This window comes from Arvicola amphibius, chromosome 2 (assembly GCF_903992535.2).
Source record: "Arvicola amphibius chromosome 2, mArvAmp1.2, whole genome shotgun sequence".
In the NCBI taxonomy this organism is placed as follows: Eukaryota; Metazoa; Chordata; class Mammalia; order Rodentia; family Cricetidae; genus Arvicola; species Arvicola amphibius.
In genome coordinates, this window is record NC_052048.2 from 13,606,596 (window position 1) to 13,627,847 (window position 21,252).

The 21,252-nt window shown below is 41.9% G+C and overlaps 1 protein-coding gene across 1 annotated transcript in view; it reads left to right on the plus strand.

The window, feature by feature from the left end:
* Rerg (RAS like estrogen regulated growth inhibitor) overlaps positions 1-12,151 on the plus strand; it is a 110,021-nt gene extending 97,870 nt beyond the window's left edge. The window contains exons 4-5 of the mRNA XM_038319883.1: positions 8,943-9,016; positions 10,434-12,151. Coding sequence (XP_038175811.1) covers positions 8,943-9,016; positions 10,434-10,841 — 482 coding nt within the window. The 3' untranslated portion in view covers positions 10,842-12,151. The remainder of the gene's footprint in view (positions 1-8,942; positions 9,017-10,433) is intronic.
* Positions 12,152-21,252: the final 9,101 nt, after the last annotated feature.

Genomic DNA, 21,252 nt, shown 5'->3' on the forward strand with positions numbered 1-21,252 from the left:
CACAAACAGGAAAATAAATTGGAAAAAAAGACTCAATTTGAAATGCAATATGTCTTAATTAGAGTTTCTATCACTATGAAAAGATACCATGAACACAGCAACTCTTGCAAAGAAAACTTTTAATTGGAGTGGCTTACAGTTTCAGAGGTTCAGTCCATAGTCGTGGTGGGAATCAAGGTGGCATGGAGACATGATGCTGGAGAAGGAACTGAGAGTTCTTACATCTTGACCCACAGGCAGCAGGGAGTCTTCTGTCTTAAGGGTGTGACTTGAGCAAATAAGAGACCTCCAAGCCTGCCTCCTCAGTGACACACTTCCCCTAAGGCCACACCTCCTAACAGTGCCATGCCCTCAGGGGCCATTTTCTTTCAAACCATCACACAATGCTTCCCTGGCTTAAGTATAAAAAGAACTAAATTTAACATTTTAAATTTCTGAAATTATTTTATAGGCATGTATTATATCTGTTGGTAGGAAAGTACAAAAAGTATACTTTAATTTGTCACTTTCTTCCCAGTACATTTTTTTTTTATATTACCATAGGGTTAAGGAGGGGAATACTTATTTCTTGAGAAAACTTGCTTTTAAATATTTATGTTTATCAATTTCTCAAGCATACTTATGAGTATTAACATACCGTGAGGTTGAGGTAGTCTCTTTGGATGTAAAGATGAGCCTGACTTTTAAAAAGGGCCTTTATCTGTTGTCTTTCCCCACTGTGTAAATACTCTCTATTGTATTTCTTCCATTTCCATAAGTTTTCCAGTGATTCTTTGGTACTTTCCACTGTCATAGGAGTTCAGTTGAAAGCTAGTTACTCTCCACTCTACCCACATATCACAACAAAAGATGAAACTTACAAAAAAAAATCACACTTTTTTAGCTCTCTCTGGGTGTGTTTTAGTAACTAACGTAAGTATTTCTAATTAGTCTTGGGTGAAGCCTTTCCCTTTTCTTCTATTCATTCAGAACAGCAGCAGCTATAAATAGGAACGAGCCCGCACTGGTTATCTGCAGGCATCCTTCCCCAGGAAGCATCACATGGCAGGGTAACCTTGCACCGTGCTGCTCAGCAAGGACCCTGGCTGCTAAGCAACCAGAGCCTTCCTCCACCTTCACGAGGAACAGGTGCATGACTCACTGGAAGGCGATGCTGTCATTAGCTCGCACACTGCAGAGATCTGTGTGGGCGTGTACGTTGGAAGCCCCTTAATTTTCTAGCATACAGGAAACCTCAATCCAGTGGATTCAAGAGAAATTAGCATTTCTTGAGCTTACTGTCTCATTCCTATAGGGAAAGACTGGGTCTTTGTGGAATTCATGGTTAATTTACAAATTTCAAAACAACGGGCAGCTATGATTAGTTACATTACAAAACAGAGCCGCATATTTGTGAAGGAGGACGAGGAAGGAGGATGGGAGTTGTCCTCTTGAATTCTGAATTCAGTCTCTTGCTCAGAACTTGAGGAAGTGGGTTTCTTGGTTTTGGACTTTCGTTGTTGTCTCATGAGGAGCTGGAAACTAGGAACACCATCCCATATATTAACAAAACGGAAGAGTCACCGCTCTCTGAAGCAATCCTCTAAAGAAAACGCTTTGCATTTTGTCCCAGATAGGTTTTCTATTGCTGTGATAAACACCATAACCAAAGCCATAACCAAAAGCAACTTGGCAAGGAAAGAGTTTATTTGGCTTCTGTGTTCCAATCACAGCTTCACCCGGAGGCAAGCCAGACAGAAAATCAAGGCAGAAACTTGAAGCATAAACCTTCCCCATGGCTTGCTCAGCTATCTCTCAAATACAGCTCAGGCCCATCTGCCTAGGGGTGGTACCGCCCACAGTGGGCTGGGCCCCGTCAATAGGCACCAATTAGCAATCCGAAAGTGCCTCACTGACATGCTTGTAAGCCAATCTGATGGAAGTAACTCCTCATCTGCGGTTTCTTCCTGGGACAGCTGGGTTTGTGCCTAGTTTACAGTATCTAATCAGCAGAGTATTGTAGTGGCCAGTGACTCCAGGCTTCTAGACTTCAGACCCAGTGATTTTCATATTTGTTTTTGGTTGAATTTGTTTATGAAAGGGTCTATTTTGCTGATTCTAATTAGAGGTACGAGCAAAGGGTAGAAGGGGGTGGAGGGAACTAGTACACCAACTTAAGCGCCCATTTTACAAAGCGCATTCTTTTTTTTTCTTTTTTTAATGCAAATGTTTTGAAGGCTGGAGTCTCAGAAAATCCCACAATCCTGTATATGGAACAATTTTCATTTCCCATGGCTTTTTCTCCTGTCATCAGTGGCTTCTTGGCCAGATTCATCCCTGGTTTGTTAATAACACCGAAAACTACCCCTGAAGATCATCAGAATTTGGATGTGGCCCATTTAATCAGGAAACGACCCTGATGGTGAGGGTTGGATTCTGGCTTCGGACAAAACAGAATCCATAAACGTCTAGTCCCAATCAAGAATTGAATCCTTGCCTTTTAGGGTCATGTTACTCTCAAAGAATGTTGTGAGATGCAAGAGTGCAGAGAAAGGCTTGTAACCATGTATAATTGTGTGTGTGTCTCTGTGTGTCCCTGCTCATTGGTGCATGTTGGAGGCCTTCAAAGAGGAAGAAGGGGTGCTTCTTAGTATATAGTACCTCTGCCCTGAGACAAAGAAGATGATGCACATTGTGTTTGAAGTCAGGGTCAGTGTCCTTATGCACAGTAAAAGTTCAGCCAGGAATGAGGGAAGAACTCAGAGGACATCATAAGCCCACAGGCTCATTGATTCTGTGCTTGGTTCATCTTGCCTACCTCATAGCTTCCTCTGCTTGGAAAGGCTCAGACAGAGAGGCAAGTTCTCTCAACTGGGCACTGAAATAGAAGTGCTCAGGCCTGCAATAGAACTATTTAATAACAATATTGCAGGAAAATGGGAGATAGGCATTTGATGAACAGGGCCAGAGAAGCAAGACTGTAGTGATGAGCGGCGGGCTGTGTTCCTGCTGCCCTGCTCCCGGCCGCCTGGCTAGCTTATGCCCCGAAATAACAACACGCAAACTGCATTCATTTAAACACTGCCTGGCCCATTAGTTTCAGCCTCTTACATCTTGACTAACCCATATCTAATAATCTATGTAACACCACGAGTGGTGTCTTACCGGGAAAGATTCAGCATGTCTGACCTGGCCACTGGCTCCATCGCATCTGTCTCAGAGAGGAGAGGCATGGCGATTTACTAACTTCTCTTCTCCCAGCATTCTGTTCTGTCTACTCCACCCATCTAAATCCTGCCCTATCAAAAAGCCAAGGCAGTTTCTTTATTAACCAATGAGAGTCCTCCATCACAAGACTTCATCCAAGGTGACATGATGAGGTTGTAGTCCAGCCAGAACCCATCTCAGAACAATTTCCACTCTTGCATAAAGTCACGTTGCTAACTGCTGCTGTTACGGCACCAGTCAAGAAGCCACACTAATATGGTGAAATGTGCAAAACCAACTTAGTCCAAGGATTAACCACATGCAAATAGCAGAGTGCCCAACCTTGCTAGTGTGCGAAACACACTATTTACAGAAATTTCTTGGTTTATTTTTATTATTTTTATTATTTTTAGTTATATGTTGGGGAGGGTGAAATGCGCACATGAGTGCAGGTGCCCATTGAGGCTAGAGACATCTGGTCGATCTAGAGAGGAGGTTGTCAGCTGCCCAAAATAAGAGTTTGGTACCAAGCACACGTACTTTAGAAGAACAACATACACTCTTAATCACTGTGCCATCTCTCCAGATCCCTGAAGGCATGTTTTCCTCCATATATGGAAATCTGAAAGATACTTTTAATATACCTAATTCAATTATGAGAGTGATGTCTGTTTTAATATGTGTGTGTGTGTGTGTGTGTGTGTGTATGTGTGTGTATATATATATATATATATATATATATATATATATATATATATATTTGAGTGCTTTTGGGACATAGATCAATCAAACATACCCACAGTCCAACAAAGAAAGTACTCATGTTACTGGTCTTGTTAGTATAAAGACAATAAAGCATATGTAAGCAGTCCAAACATATGTGTATCCTTTGATTGTTTTTTTGTTTGTTTGTTTTGTTTTAGTTTTTGAGGTAAGGTTTCTCTAAATATCCCTGGCTGTCCTGGTATTCGCTATGTAGACCAAGCTGGCCTCACCACACCCAGCTTTCCTTTGAATTTTAAAATGAAGAGCAGAAATTATGTGTTTGTTATTATCTCAGACAAGCTCACAAATTCGTATCTAATATTTTCCTCGTTAGGTAATATTTTCAATGTCTTGCATATAGGGAAATGAGTTCATAATGAGAGAATAAAGCAAGAAGAAAAAATGCTCAAAAGAGTGTGAAAACAGTATTCATCTTGGGTAAAATTGGTCACCACCACCCGCTGCTGTGTCTGCAGCAGACAGTCCCTTTGTTCCTGTGCGTCATCCCTTTCGCTCAGTTAACAAACAGCCAAAGAACCTCACGACTTCCTGCATGCTCATTTTATTCTCTTCCCTACTGTGGTGGTCTTCTGCAGTCGAGACCAAGAGGCCATTTGTCACGGGAGCCACAAAGAACAGCGTCCTCTCCTCTGAGACAGATTTTGGTGGCAAGAGATGGATAGGAGCCTGGGTTTTCATTTTCCAGGCTGCAGGGCTGATGCCAGCCATTTGAAAAGGGGGAGAGTCAGTACAAAAGGCACAGAACAGCCACAGCCTGGGGGAAGGACCAGAAGGGTGTGGATGCCTAGCATGTGTGTGGCCAGCTGGACTTCTCCTCAGGCCCAAAGACTAAAGAAGAAAGGAAACTGTTGGGAAAACACTTGCAGAGCAGTAGCTGCTATAAATGGCATTTTAGTCAGTCACCAGACTAGAACCTCTCATTTAACATAAAAGAGTGCAGGCCCAGGATACCCTTCAGATGAGACTCCACATGCTCTCAATGTGTGGGCCATGAGTTCCAGGAGAGGGAGGAGGTGCAAAATACATTTCTTCAAGTATATTGAGTGTAAATCTCTCAAATGACAACTTTTCTAAAAAGGCTTGCGTTATGGAGGTTCCGGTAGCGACCATTCACAATATTGTTGCTAGATGGCTAAATCCTGCCCGTAGCAAGCTTTGCTTTCTTTCTGCATTTTATGCCTTCGGCAGGCTATTGTTTCCTATAAGGAAACAGGAAAGTGGTCCCCAAAGGCTGCAAAAGGCACTTGATAGGAAAAGAAAGAAGACCATGCCGTGGTGGCACACACCTTAATCCCAGCACTCAGGACGCAGAGGGAGATGGAGCTCTGAGTTTGAGGCCAACGTGGTCTACAGAGTGAGTTCCAGGACAGCAAGGACTAAACCTTGGAAAAGGAGAAACCCTATCTTGAAAAACTGGGGGAAAAATTAAAAAAAAAAAAAGAAGGAAGGGAGGGAAGGAGGAAAGAAAAGAAAGAAACAAAGGAAGTCTGGAAGGTGGTGAGGTGTGCTGAAGAAATGAACAAACAAAAGCACCAATTTCTAGTCTCGTCCCCAAGAGAGGCAATGCCAGGCTCGTGTACTTGCTTGCTTAGATGTTTCAGTGATAGGCCCGCACAAATACCTAGTTAGTAATTGTGTTAGATGTCATTTCGTCTCTCTAGCACCCTCAGTGAAGATTTTTTAAGTCTGAATTCCTGATTTTATGATCAACTATAGAATGAGCCTACAATTGTCTTCAAATTTTGTTTTCTTGTTACTGCTTTTGTGTAGGAGGAGGGCTGCTCAGCAGCTCAGACCCGAAACAATCACACAGAAACCATATTATTTAAAACACTGCTTGGCCCATTAGCTTTAGCTTCTTATTGGCTCTTATATATTAATTTAACCAATCTCCATTAATCTATGTATCACCACCTGAAACTTACTAGCAAAGTTTCAGCATGTCTGTCTCTGGCAGAGGATCCATGGCTTCTCTCTGACTCTTCCTCCTTTCTCCCAGCATTCTGTTTAGTTTTCCCCACCTACCTAAGTTCCCTTATAGCTCTGCTATAGGCCCAAAGCAGTTCCTTTATTTATTAATGACAATCACAGCATATAGAGGGGAATCCCACATCACTTTTGTACCACCAGCTAGTGGAGTTGGCACCTGCACCATGCTGTCTTTGAGTTCCCTCTTCGCATGGCTTTTGTTTTCTTCTGATCTCCCTCTCCTACTGATTAACCTCTGTATGCTGTGAATGTGTTTTGTTACTATTGGTTAATAAAGAAGCTGCTTCAGGCCTATGACAGTGCAGACTAGAGCAAGGTGGGAATTCCAAGCAGATATAGAGGAGAAAAGTAGGTGGCATCAAGGAGATACCATGTAGCTGCTGAAGGAGAAAGACGCTTGCTCCGGGGGGGCCTTACCAGTAAACCACGAGCTTAGTGGTAAAATATAAAATAATAGGACTGGGTTAATTTAAGATGTAAGCATTAGTTAATAAGAAGCCTAAGCTACTGGCCAAGCAGTGTTATGATTAATATAGTTTCTGTGTGTTTTTTTTTTCGGGTCTGGGCGGCTGGGAACAAATGAGTAGCCTTTACCACTACACTTAGCTCACTTTTTTTAGGTCTCCCACCCCCTTTCTTTCCGAAATTATTGTTAGTTAAATTTACCCTTGATCTTTGCCCCAGTTTCATCCTGAAAGGATACATGAGAATCATTTGGAATGAATTACAATTCCAGAATCTTCTGATGTAGTTTCACTGACTTGTGCCACTAGTGTCTTGAATTCAGCTTTACTGATAAGGAGCTCAGTGTTAACTGAGCCATGCCCTCTCATGGGAAGGGTACTATTTTTCTATTAATCTACCTTCCCCTTTTGTAATCCTTAAATTTCACTGTAATGGGTATATCCTGTTGGAAACTTTTATCTTAAGACTTTCAGTGGCTCCTGTTCCCAGAAACTGTTAGCCATTACAACCTCGGCTGTTTCCACAACCAGATAGTGTAAATGGAGGTTTCTGTCCTGCCTGGTCCCACAGCCAATCAGTCCCAAGGAATCACACAGAAGCTATATTAATTACAGCAATGTTTGGCCAATGACTCAGGTATATTCATAGCTAGTTCTTATATCTTAAATTAACCCATTTCTATTGATCTGTATATCCGCACGGAGCTGTGGCTTACCAGTAAGGTTCTGGCATCTTTCTCCTTCAGCAGTTACATGACATCTGCCTGACTCTGCTTTCTTTCTCCCTGCATTCAGTTTAGTTTTCCTGTCTACCTATATTCTGCCCTGCCATAGTCCAAAGCAGCTTCTTTATTAACAAATAGTAATAAAATACATTCATAGCATACAGAGGGGGAATCCCATATCAATGTGGATTTTAGTCTCTCCACCGAGGCGTATTTTATAAAGAATAAGGTTCATAAATGTGTTATACATATTTCTTATTAAAATTTCAAAGCATGCTTTCCTTCTTACCAGCTAGTGATGCCTTCTGAGAAAGACCCTCAGTGTGGCCTTCAGCAGCTCAGTAAGTCACACTAGGTTCCGTTGTATGCCTTGCAGTTTTCATACCTGGCAGCACAGCTGAGGCTGCCCTGCTTTGTGATTCTACTTCCATGATGAGGGATATATTCATGACTGCCCAGGCTTCCTCTACCTGCCACCTTCTCGTCCATCAGGGTTTGGGGACCACTAAGAACCCAGTGACTACAGCTGGCACAGAACAGCTGCTGTTGTCTACTTTAATCAGGCAACATGGAAGAGAAATTAGCATTATGCCATCCCCCCCCCCCCCCGCAATCTGCTCAGACCCTTTATACTTTGGGTTCCCGTTCTTCACCAACCACCAAAGCAAGCTCAGCTGCTTCTTACTCTCTTAAGGTCCCTGACATCACCTGCTCAGCCTGTTACAGCCTAGCCTAGGAATCTTGATCAGGGTTGGTTTTGTTTGTTTGTTTTATCTGTAAGCTAAGGAAACAAAAGGCCTAGAAGCTCCTGTGTGACTGGAAGCAGTGGGGAAACTCTCAACCACAGCAGGCAGACTCAGCCTGTAAAGGAGGCTTTGTTAGAGGTGAGGAAATAAGCAATATGCAGCAGATGCAAAGCTGTCATCTGCAGAGCAGAGCAGGAACTTTAAACAGTCTTTGAAGGGGTCCCCTCCCGAATTTGTGGTTGGTTCCTTTGAACAAAGGCAAGATGGATGATTAACCCACAACTGTTATGTAAACACATCCTGATCAGTCTTGCCTTGTCAGGTCCATCAGCTAGCAGGGGCTTAATATCAGTGGGATAGGGGAAAAGACAGAGAGACAGACAGACAGATGGAGGGAGGGAGAGAGGGAGGGAGGGAGGGAGGGAGAAAGAAAGAAAGAAAGAAAGAAAGAAAGAAAGAAAGAAAGAAAGAAAGAAAGAAAGAAAGAAAGGACGAACCTTTCTTTTAAGCTGCTAAGCTTTTGTCTCAGTCAGGAAGGTGAGGACGTTCACCATCTTTATCTGCCTGCCTATCAAGTCCTGATCTCTCAATCCTACCCAACTCCCTCTGAGGACTTTGATCTTTACAGGGTTGAAGTTAGGAAAAGACACAATGGGGTTTTCTGAAGAAAAAAAAATTGAATTTTAGGAATATCAAGGCAGATTGTATTTTTGTATGGAAAATTCATTTTTTTGTTGTTTTCGAATGTACCTATTTCATCCAATTTAAATGGAAGAGACCACTAGGGGGCTGGCCTCACAGGAGAAAAAGGTAGAGCCTCCAGGAAAGGATTTAGAGGAGCAAGGAGATGGCTGGAGTTTGGGCCCTTATCAAGCTCTGGAGAATATAGTGCTGTTTCTTTGTCCTTCCTCTCGTCCCTGGGCAGTAACCTCACCCCTATTGCTACTAAAGCAGAAATACTCTTCCCATGCCTAATTTCTGGCTTCGAGGATCAGATGAATTCTCACATGTGCCTTTATGTTGTCTTCATTGTCTCATTCTTTTAGAGTCAACCTACCGACACCAGGCAACCATCGATGACGAAGTTGTTTCTATGGAGATCCTAGATACCGCTGGCCAGGTGAATAGAAATTCAGCTAAGTATTTTCTGCAGTAAATAAAAAGGAGATATGTAAGTTATGCATTATGTAAAAAAAAATAAAGCTCAAGAATTTTTCTGTAGGTGACTTTTATATGACTAAAAGCTCATAGCTTCCATTATCTCTCCACTTTATACACTGGTGCATATGTGATCTGATTCTGTGTAAATGACCTTCAAGAATACCTTCAAGAAGGTATTAGAAATAATAAAATACTCACAGTCATATCTAGGGTGGTTTTCCTTCTATATCTGGGAGATGGCAATGTATTTATTCATGTGGCTTTATAGCCAAATATGCGTTTGGAATGATCAGATGAATTTAAATAAGCATTGCTATCGAAAGGAATTATTAAAATCCTCATGTGCAAGGTGAGTCTTTGAGAGAGCGCTCTGGTCTATCCTGCATTCCAAGTCTCTATGACCACATGCAGGTTTGTCTGTGTGTTTCACACTGCATTATGCAGAGATACCTGCCTACAAATCTTGCTGGCAAATTTCCTTTGACATTAATCAGATCAAGTCTTAGAAAAGGTTCATAGTCTCAGTCCCTAAATATAGAAATGGCTACAGGGGATAGTTTGGTGGCCAGACATTTCCAACAATGACCCATGACCTCTAAGAAGACTTGAGTTAAAGTGTTTCATCTAAGAAATGCTCCTGAAATTAATTATACCCCTATCCTGCTCATCACTCTGTCTTTGTGTATGGATCTTCATACAGTACTGAACACACCAAGAGAGGCAGAAGCCTCTTGAAAACATCTGAACCTATGAAAACAATGCTTTTCTCTCTCTTTCCCTCTCATCTTTTCTTCTTCCTCCTTTTCTTCTTCCTCCTCTTCTTCATCTTCTTCCTGTCTCTCTTCCCACACATAATGTCTCTCCACATAGCCCAGACTGCCCTTGAACACGACATCCTCTCACCTCCGCCTCCCAAGTACTAGGACCACAGGTCCATGTTCCTCCAGACGCAGCCACCAACATCCTTCAAGCTGTGCCAGTTTTCTCCTCATGAAGGAGTAGTCACCTCTCTGATGTCACTGCAGGAGAATTTTCATCGTGACTACTACTGTATAACACAGATTAGGGCATTGGGATGTGTGGATGGGCATCCTAATCCTCAGGTTTACGCAGTGTGCTTTATACAGCATGCCATTGTTTGTGTCTGTCTCTAGGGTTTGTAATCAGAACCGAGAGGGTAGTAAAACAAATGGGGCTGGGTTGTACTTACCTCTTCCAAACTAATTAAGAAAATAAGTTCAACCAGGAAAACAGCCACGACATTTAATGATAAACAGATATGAGGAGATATAATTACGGGATTATTATGGCAATAGCTGTGTCCACATTGGGATTAGGTCCAGGTCTCCTGATTGCGGTTCTTTCTTTGCCCGCAGGAAGACACCATCCAAAGGGAAGGTCATATGCGCTGGGGGGAAGGCTTCGTGCTGGTCTACGATATCACCGATCGAGGGAGCTTCGAAGAAGTGCTGCCGCTGAAGAACGTCTTAGATGAAGTCAAAAAGCCCAAAAATGTAACTCTCATCTTGGTCGGAAACAAAGCCGACTTGGACCACTCCAGACAAGTGAGTACAGAAGAAGGGGAGAAGCTGGCTACGGAATTGGCTTGTGCCTTTTACGAATGTTCCGCCTGCACCGGAGAAGGGAACATCACCGAGGTATTCTATGAGCTCTGTCGAGAGGTGCGTCGCAGAAGGATGGTGCAAGGCAAGACACGGCGACGCAGCTCCACCACACACGTCAAGCAAGCGATTAACAAGATGCTTACCAAAATCAGTAGTTAGAGGTCCTGCCAAGATGTGCTAAAAATGGAAAAGTCCTTCCTGGCTCTCCTTTTACCCTTCCAAACACGAGCAAAATATCCTACTCCTTATTCTGACTTTGGGAAATGTCAGGGTCTCTCGTGGTTCCTGGTCTGCTAAATGCTGGGAAGTTCTCTGTTGTCCTCTCGGTCCTGATGGCTGTGACAGTCTCTCCCTTTCCTGCTTGCGTAGGATCCGTGCTAACGTAGTTTGAAGATGTAACCACCAAAGATGCTGAAGTGGCTGAGTTCGTGGAAGCTAATTTTAGGCATCCCTGCCTTGCTTCAATAAGTTGAAGTCTTTTCAAAGGCATTTTAAGATTCTGTTTCTTGTGGAATGCTGCAAGAGTCTCCACAACGTTTTGTGATGTCTGGTGAGAACTAGAGAGGGTTAGCTGAGCGATTGGGGTAGAAATGGAGCTCTAGTTCCCATCTGAAGTAAACTTTTTTTTTTTTTTAAAAAAAAAGTTATCTTACTTAAATTGTACAGTTTTTCTTTAACCCTTTATTTCACTGTTAGGTTAAAATGTCATTGATTTTCTTGCTTTGTAATGTAATTGCCCATTTCAATTAAATTTGGTTCTCTCAATGATCTATATCAATCCTTACCTGCCCTTCTATTAGAATTTCCTCAATAACAAAAGAAACAAGACCCACAAGTCACAATCCTGCTGGGTCTTTGCTCCCTGGAGCCTGGGTGATGGGAAACACCAGGAACCTTTGTACCAATGCTTGGCTTCACTGCATGTTAGTAGAGGAATTAGAATTAGAGACCCCTGGTTTGTATAGTACTACTCCACTAGCTCTGTAGCAAGAAGATAATCCTCTAAATACAAAAACTATAATGCCTAGTTATTCCCCGTTGGAAACCAAGGCTGAATCCCATGCAGTCAATTGAGTCAACCTCTGGTTCAGTAAGTTCGCCACATGCTTTCTTAACCTTTTAACCTTTGAGTGAGACTGATTCCCTTGGAAGAACTGGGGGAAAGAATGGTGATTATAATTCATTATACCTGAATGGGCGTATATAACGTGGAGGCTCAGCTGGTGAAAGGAACCGTAACTGCCAAGAGTTCATGGCCCTTTTCTCCATTTCCTGCCCCATATATTAAGATTTGGGCACTTTATTTTAGAAGGAAATATATATCTTTTACATATGTATGTATTTATATGTATACATATAAGTGTGTATAAAATTTGTAAGCATTGGAGGCTTTAATTCACAACGTATTTGAACAATCTGGTGTAACTGACTTGGTTTTATGTGACTATAATAAAAAGTATAATTTTCAAGTTCTGTCGAGATTTTTTTTTTTTTTGTGACTAGTTTGTAAGTTTAGGGGAGACCTGGGAGTCAACTGAATTGCAGAAGGAAAAGTCAGGGAACCTGATTTGAAGAGAAAATTAGCTCCTGTTAATAATACCAGCTGCTCCTTTCAGACGACTCAGGGGCTGTTGTGGGCACGCTATTCATGGTCTGCCCCAATCGTCACCATTATCCTAAGACAGTAAGCAGTGCTGTGATAGCCACAGTGGAGGTACAGACACTGAGTCAGACAGGAGGAGGGTGAGGTCACCAAGACTACACTGGTGTTTGGAGGGTAAAGCCAGAGCATGACCTGAGAGAGACTCAAACTGTGTGGACTACACTGTTAGCCCACTGGACTGCACTGTTAGCCCACTGGACTGCACTGTTAGCCCACTGGACTGCACTGTTAGCCCACTGGACTGCACTGTTAGCCCACTGTATTGCACTGTTAGCCCACTGGACTGCACTGTTAGCCCACTGGACTGCACTGTTAGCCCACTGGACTGCACTGTTAGCCCACTGTATTGCACTGTTAGCCCACTGGACTGCACTGTTAGCCCACTGGACTGCACTGTTAGCCCACTGGACTGCACTGTTAGCCCACTGGACTGCACTGTTAGCCCACTGGACTGCACTGTTAGCCCACTGGACTGCACTGTTAGCCCACTGTATTGCACTGTTAGCCCACTGTATTGCACTGTTAGCCCACTGGACTGCACTGGTAGCCCACTGGACTGCAAGTGTGAGGACACAAAATAAAGTGATGTAGGAAAAACGTGCCTTCTCTATTCTCGTTCACCCATTCACTGCAAACACATTTATATATGCCAATTACGTAATTTTATATAGCCCACTGGATGGTATATGACCATCCAGGAATATATTAGAAAAACCTAAGAAAGATCCTGTAAACCTTCTAAGTAGTAGGAACAGCATGGAATAAAAATATGGAAATAAGAGTATTATGATGAGGCTGGAGAGATGGCTCAGTGGTTAAGAGCATTGCCTGCTCTTCCAAAGGTCCTGAGTTCAATTCCCGGCAGCCACATGGTGGCTCACAACCATCTGTAATGAGGTCTGGTGCCCTCTTCTGGCCTGCAGACATACACACAGAGAGAATATTGTCTATATAAAAAATAAATATAAAAAAGAGTATTATGATGAATGCGGAGTCCAAAAGGAGTTCGGACGACCACATGTTATCATTTTTAGAGAGAGAAGGGATAGGAAAGTTGAAGGGATGAATTAAAAGTGTGCAAAGGGTAGGAAGCAAGAAAGACATCAAACACTCTTATTCCCTCGAGAATACCTGTTGAGAATGAAGTGAGGAAATGCCATGGGGATCCTTTTCCACTTGGGCAACCCAAAGGGAGAGGAATCAGGGGAAGTTACTGTTTGGGATTTCTAGGTCCAGTTCCTTTCATCCTCACATATCTTCACTAGGAAATGTAGCTCAGCCAATCCCTGCTAAAAACAACTATTAGGCAGTGAAAACATGAATGTCATCCTTGAGCCAAAAATGAAGACGTTGGAGCTGGAGATTCAGAGGACTTGCTGCTTTTGCAGAGGACCTGGGTTTGGTTCCCAACACCCACAGGAAGGTTTACAATTGCCTGTAATTCCAGTTCCAGGAGATCCAAATCCCTCTTCTGCCCTCCAAGGGCACTACACCTTCTACCCTCTCCCAGCACCCCACACTCCCAATTTACTCAGATCTTTTCGTTTTCTCTTTCTTAATTTAGATCCATGTATGTGTCTCTTAGGGTTCTCTTTGTTGTCTAGGTTCTCTGGAGTTGTGGACTGTAGACAAATTTTTCTTGGCTTTATGTCTAAAAGTCACTTATGAGTGAGTACATACTATATTTTTCTTTCGGGGTCTGGGTTACCTCACTCAATATTTTTTTTCTAGATCCATCCATTTGCCTGTAAATTTCAAGATGTTATTATATTTTACCACTGAGTAGTACTCCATTGTATAAATGTGCCACATTTTCGTTATCCATTCTTTGGTTGAAGGGCATCTAGGTGGTTTCCAGGTTCTGACTATTACAAATAATGCTGCTATGAACATAGTTGAGCAAATGTTCTTGTGGTATGAATGAGCTTCCTCTGGGTATATACCCAAAAGTGGTATTGTGCTAGGCCTTGAGGTAGATTGTTTCCTAATTTTCTCAGAAATCACCACAGTGATTTCCAAATGCAAATTAAAAACAACTCTGAGATTCCATCTTACACCCATCAGAATGGCCAAGATCAAAACCACTGATGACAGCTTATGCTGAAGAGGATGTGGGCAAAGGGGAACACTCCTCCATTGCTGGTGGGAGTGCAAACTTGTACAGCTGCTTTGCTTAGCTTCATTTTGATGAGTGCTAGTGATGTCAGCTTCATTTACTGGACTAAGAATGATTTTCCACATCAAACACACGCCATTCATGTAGCCACAGTGGAATGACAAGAGCCCTATTGGTTTTTGCATCTCACACTACTAGAAAGAACCAGAGAAGGCATATGTAATAACAATTATACTAACGTTGAATAGTGACCAATAATGCACTAGGGTTCCTGACTGAAGGGAGAGCATCAAGGTGAATAGCTGTGACTGTCCCAACTTAATGTCAAGTAAAAAACAAACAAGCAAAAACACCAGAGTACGGTTTCCAAAGATAGACTAGATCCTGAGAGCTCACTGAAATAAAAATCAGAATTTGAGGAAGCCAAATTCATCAGATTCTGTGGCCCAAGAGATCTGCTAAAGACTGACAGGCAGATTCAAGCTGAAATAAAAATGAAGGAGGGTGTCCCTAGTTACTCCTCACCACTGTAACCAAGAGAAGGTATTGCTGGGTCCTAACGTTAGTCTTCCTCAGGGAAGGGGGTGAAAAGACATGACGTGAACAGACACAGATGCCAGGAATAGGTAGAAGGCTTACTGCAGACTTATTTAACAATGAGGAAGACTTATTCAACAATGGGGGGGGGGCGGGCTGGAGAGATGGCTCAGAGGATAAGAGCATTGCCTGCTCTTCCAAAGGTCCTGAGTTCAATTCCCAGCAACCACATGGTGGCTCACAACCATCTGTAATGGGGTCTGGTGCCCTCTTCTGGCCTGCAGGCATACACACAGACAGAATATTGTATACATAATAAGTAATAAATAAATATTTAAAAAAACAATGGGGGGAGACTTATTTACCCTCTCAGCTGGGTGACAGTTGACAATTGACATTTCATGTTCGTCTTTCATTGGCTAGACTTGATCAGGACCTCTGACAGTGCCTGTTGCTAAGCACTCAGAAAACACTGCTTGGTAGCTCCTTTTTGGCTAGGCACAGACAGGACTTTTGACAGTTCCAGGTAGACTCCAGGTTGGGTCCTTTTGGCCTGGTAGGCCTTAACTTCCTACGATAAGGGAAGGAGCAATGCAAGGGAGGGGGACTTATTCTTGACTCATAGCTGAAGTGAAGACAGTCCATAATGGTAGGGCATGTGACTGCAATTTGTTCTCATCTGAACCTCAGCCCTTGGGATTATACTACCTACCGTCAGTGTGGGTCTTCCTTGGTTAATCCTTTCTTAATCTCTGGGGACTCAGGAATTGCATCAGGAGCTCTCCCAAAGGCATGCCCTTGATGTTCCTTAATCCAATCAAGTTGATGGTGCAAATTAACCAGAACAAGAGAAGTTGTTCTCCCAACAAACGTTGGAAGAAGCACACACAGGACTGGAAAAAAATTTTTGCTCACATCAGCCACACTGAAAGGACCTGGCAATATCCAAGCAATACACAGGAGCTTAGAAAACCATTGTCTCAATGCACAGGAATTAGCAGAATGTTATATTGGCTATGAGTCTAATTCCTTACCAGTCACTAATAGAGCTTTAAAAAGTTTGAAGCTGGTCAGACTAAATCCAGGGAACAATTTTTATTATTGCTGTTCTTGAAAAATATTCAAAATTCTATTACAAAAGTACACTAGGACATTCTGTATTCGACAAGATTGAAAATCAAGATGCCTCATATCTGGTTTAAGGTTCTTTATGCAAAGAGGCAAGAAACTGCCCCCTAGAAATAGAATTAAAAATCAGTTGATAGAAATGACCAAAATGAGAGACACTGTCACTATTAAACAAGGAAATCAAAGTAAGTTTACAGATGTGCTCTGTGTGTGCACGAAGGTAAAGGAAGGTCTGAGCATAACAGGGACAGATGAGAAGGATCAGCATGAGATGAACCTGACTTCCATCTGAAAAGATAAAGTACTGAGTTCTACTGTCATCAGACTGGGTGCTGAGGAAATGCCGATCAGGGAAATGACAGAGCGATTGAAACAACCACAATGAGACAATGAGGAAGAAAGGTAATCTCAACCCAGACTCTCCTAGATAAAATTTAAGCAGAAAAACACACGATGATTGAACTTCCAGAAGTAGAGGCTACTAATGGCGAGGCAAAAACCAGCAGCAGGCTGGAGAGATGGCTCGGTGGTTAAGAGCACTGGATGCTCTTCCAGAGGATCCAGGTTTGATTTCTAGCACCCACATGGTATCGCACAACTGTCTATAACTCTAGTACCATGTAATCCCACATCTTCTTTCAGCTTCTGTGGGCACTAGGCACACAGTGGCATATAGACATAAATGCAGGCAAAGTGGTCATACACATAAAACAATTTAACAAAAAAAAATGACTGGTAATAACTAAAAAAATTAACCACTGAAAAAATCAAAGTATAAACTTTCAGATCTAAAAACTCCAAAGACTTCAGGAGGAAGATACTCAAAGATACTAATAACATAATTGTTAAAATTCAAGTTGATGAGAGACAAGGATAAGTAGAAAATTTTTGAAGAAACTGAGGGGGCAGAGATTCATAATACCTACAAAGAAACAAGGACAGGAATGATGACTGTTCTGCACAGCTGGGTAGACTGGGGGACATTAACGTGGTATATTTACTTGAAACTATTGGAAGAAAAAATTAGTTTAGAATGCCATTACAAGCTAAAGTATTTTTCACCAACCAAGTGGAGAAAAGATTGTCACTCATAAAAACAAGATCAAACAGTATTGACTGTCAACAGGTTTATCCCATCAAGAAAGTTAAAGGGTGTGTTTAGGTAGGAAGGAAATGTGCTGATGGCATGGCATCCCTGCAGAGAAAATGAACTGCACAAGGGATGTAGTTTTCTTTCTGGCGCAGTTTTCTTTCTGCTGCTTCATTAAAATATTCGGCAAAACACAACTTAAGGGAGATTTCAAGCTACAGGTTATAACTGTAAGAAAGCTAAGGCAGTAAGAGCCTGTAGCGACTTGTCACATGACATCCACCAATAGGAGCAGAGAGGAATGAATGCATGCACTGGAGGTGCCAGTTAGGCTTGCTTTCTCTGCTCATAGAGTCCAGGGCTTCAACCCCCACAGGCTCATATGTTTGAATGCTTGCTCCTCAGTTATTGGAATTGTTTAGGAAGGATTGGAAGGTATGGTTTTGTTGGGGAAGATGCGTCACTGGGTGGGCTAGGGGTTTCAAAAGTTCAATCTCTCTCTCTCTCTCTCTCTCTCTCTCTCTCTCTCTCTCTCTCTCTCTCTCTCTCTCTCTCTCTCTCTGCCTACAATTTACAGATTAGATGTGAGTTCTCAGTTAATCCCACACCATGCCTGCCTCCTCCCACTGTAATGTTGATGAACTCTAAGCCTCTGGAACTGCAAGCAAGCCCCCAATTAAATGCCTCCTTTGAAAAGCCGTGATGTGGGAGAGTCTTCTGTTTGAGTTGATTTCATTGGCTAATAAAAAAACTGCCTGGCTCATTTGATTGGCCAGCCCTTAGGTGGGCGGAGTAGACAGAACAGAATGCTGGGAAGGGAAGTTAATAAATCGCCATGCCTCTGCTCTCTGAGCCAGACTGCCATGCCTCTCCTCGGAGAGAGATGCGATGAAGCCAGCCACCAGGTCAGACGTGCTGAATCTTTCCCAGTAAGACACCACTTCGTGGTGCTACACAGATTATTAGAAATGGGTTAAAGCAAGATGTGAGAATTAGGAAATAAGAGGCTGGAAATAATGGGCCAAGCAGTGTTTAAAAGAATACAATTTGTGTGTTTTTATTTCGGGGCATAAGCTAGCCGGGTTGCGGGAACTGGGGCGGACAAAGTCGCTTTGATCTTAGTGTCTCTTCACAGCAATGGAACAGTGACTAAAACAAAAATGCATAGCCCTGTGGCCGTATTTTGTTTTATGTGAGTGTTAGCGCTCCTAACTCTGGTCCTCATGCTGGAAAATAAACCACTTTATGCACTGAGCCATCTCTGCAATCACTGTAACCTAGTGAGATCCTTGATGGCTACATGATGTTCCTCCATGAAAGCTCGGAACACAGTCATGAAAACTTTCATCTTGTCATTATCCCCATCTTCTCAGAGTTTGGGGAACCAAGGGATTATTGCAAAAAGCAATACGTAGAAGCAAATATAGAATTCTGACTGAACCTGTGCCCTGAGCTTCAAAGTCATTCTATGTGCCAGTGACAGCCAACCTACAATTTATGCTTCTAACATTTGCTGGTAAATTAGTTTTCTGGAATGCTCAATGCAATTACCCTGGAAAACAATACTGTAAATCTCATATAAGTTGCCCCCAGAGAGTCCACAGCAGTATACTTAAGCCATATAAAGCATATCTCTTTTCCTCGGGGTATACCTCAACTGTAGTATCTTAAAGAGAATAAAAATAGCTTTCATCATTCCCTCACCTACCCTTCAGCTTTATACTAACATAATCAGGCTGCCCTTCCTTGAACTCTTGACTAAACACTTTCATTTGGGAGAAGTTTCAGGTTAGAAATGTCTAAAGATCGTAGTTGATAAGACAAACAGGGCTAAATGGTTCTATTTCAAATACCATGGAAAAGAATATGTTGTGGGAGACTGCTAGTTTGCTCGTGGCTGCTCAGCCCCAAAATAACCATAAAGAAAACTGTATTATTTGCAATACTGTTTGGTCAATGTGACCAGACACTTAAAAGAAATCCCACACTAACTCAGAATTGAGAAATATTTATTTATTTAGCGGTAAACTCACAAATCAGAATCTTCCGCTTAACTGGTTGAATCACACAATCCAAAAGAGCAGCCAGCAGAAAGGAGCAAGGGGAAAGAGAAAAAGGGACAGACTCAGATTTTTTATCCACATATATAGTATAAGAAGCCACGCCCCAGTAGGCAGGTACAAATATCCTATTCTAACTAGCTGAAGTCTTGTATAATAAATAATTTGGCCAAGTCATGAGAGGAAAGTAACTACAATTATCTAGTCTTCAACCTCATCAAAGTTCCGAGAAGAAAAATAATATTACTTGAGTAAGTAGGAAGTGCAATCAAGCAACTTCCACAACGTGCAACAAATGACAGAGACAACTGGCTACCTGGGAAATCACCCAAAGTCTTATTTGCAATGTTGAAGCAACCATTTGGCTAAGACTAAAGTAACTGACAGACCATTGTCAAAGGCAAGAAAATTTTCAAAACCATCTTACCCTGTCTTGGCAAGATTTGACAGTCCTGTTTATCCATTTCTGGATACTATATATCTTATCAGTGGTTGAAGCATGGGCATTTCTTTGTGCAAAGGCCAGTTTTGCCAAGAAGAAAACAAGCACCAAGTGGAGTATCTTCGGTGCTCAACATTCTCTCAGGAATGAATCGGTGCTGCCAGGGGCAATTGTGTTTCACATCAACAGAACCCTAAGTTATTTAAATGCCATATTCTACAGCTCTTTGAAGTGGTTGAAGATTACCTATCTATGCAGAATATAATCCCTATGTATCTAAAGAACCTGATTAGTCTAACTATAAGTATGTCAAACATAGATGACTATTGATCTATAATTCTTAATACCTATATAACTTAAAGACTAAGATAATAAACAACTGTGAAATAAATGAGGACAATGACCTTCCAGTGTAAACAATGTATAAGTATCTTGATCAGAGGTAGAAATCTACACTGCAATATGGTAAATATATATCAATATATAAAAATGTTTTAAACAGAGGTAGAAGCATGCATGTATACAGTATTCAATATAATTTAACTTGGTATCAATATATAAAAATCTATACTAATGTTATTGTCTATAAATAAAAACTCACAGATATTCACTCTATTACTCACTATTATTATCAGTATGAGTAAGCTCATACCAATCTATTATCCCATCCGATTAAAAAAAATCCCTGCACTTATAAAACTTCCCCCAACCCCCAACACTATACCAATCATAATCGAACCCTAAATGATGTCCCTAACCCTGAGGACAAAGTTTGTTGGGAGGGGAAATGTCATCTTCTAGAATTACTTCTGGCTCATTGCATAAGCACTGAAAACTCTGTTGTGATGGGGATTTTATGAAAAACTAAAGCCAGGTGGGCAGAGACTATCTGGGCCCATTGAATGGCTTGGTAGTTGACCCAAGAGGCACAGAGTTTAAATCCATGTGGGCCCCAAGTGTGACCAGACGCTTAAAAGAAATCCCACACTAGCTCAGAATTGAGAAATAAATAGTTATTTATTTAGGGGTAAACTCACAAATCAGAATCCTCCGCTTGACCAGTTGAATCATTTGATCCAAAAGAGCAGTCGGTGGAAAGGAGCAAGGGGAAAGAGAGAAAGGGACGGACTCAGATTTTTCATCCATGTATATAGTATAAGAGGCCATGCCCCAGTAGGCAGGTACTTACAAGCCACAGGTCTTCCTACAGCAGGCCAATAGCTTAACTGGATAATTCTTATATCCTAAACTAACCCGTCTCTATTAATCTGTGTATGGCCATGTGGCTGTGGTTTACAGGCAAAGTTTTGTCTCTGGAGGAGTTACATGCCTTTTCCTTGACTCTGCTTTCTCCCTCCCAGCATTCAGTTTAGTCCCCCCCTTGCTCTGTTCTGTCCTGCTATAGGCTCAAGCCAGCTTTCTTTATTCATTAATAGTAATCACAGCATACAGAGAGGAATCCCACATCACCTCCCCTTTTCTGTCTAAATGAAAAGGAAGGTTTTAATTTTAACATAGTAAAATTATAAATAAC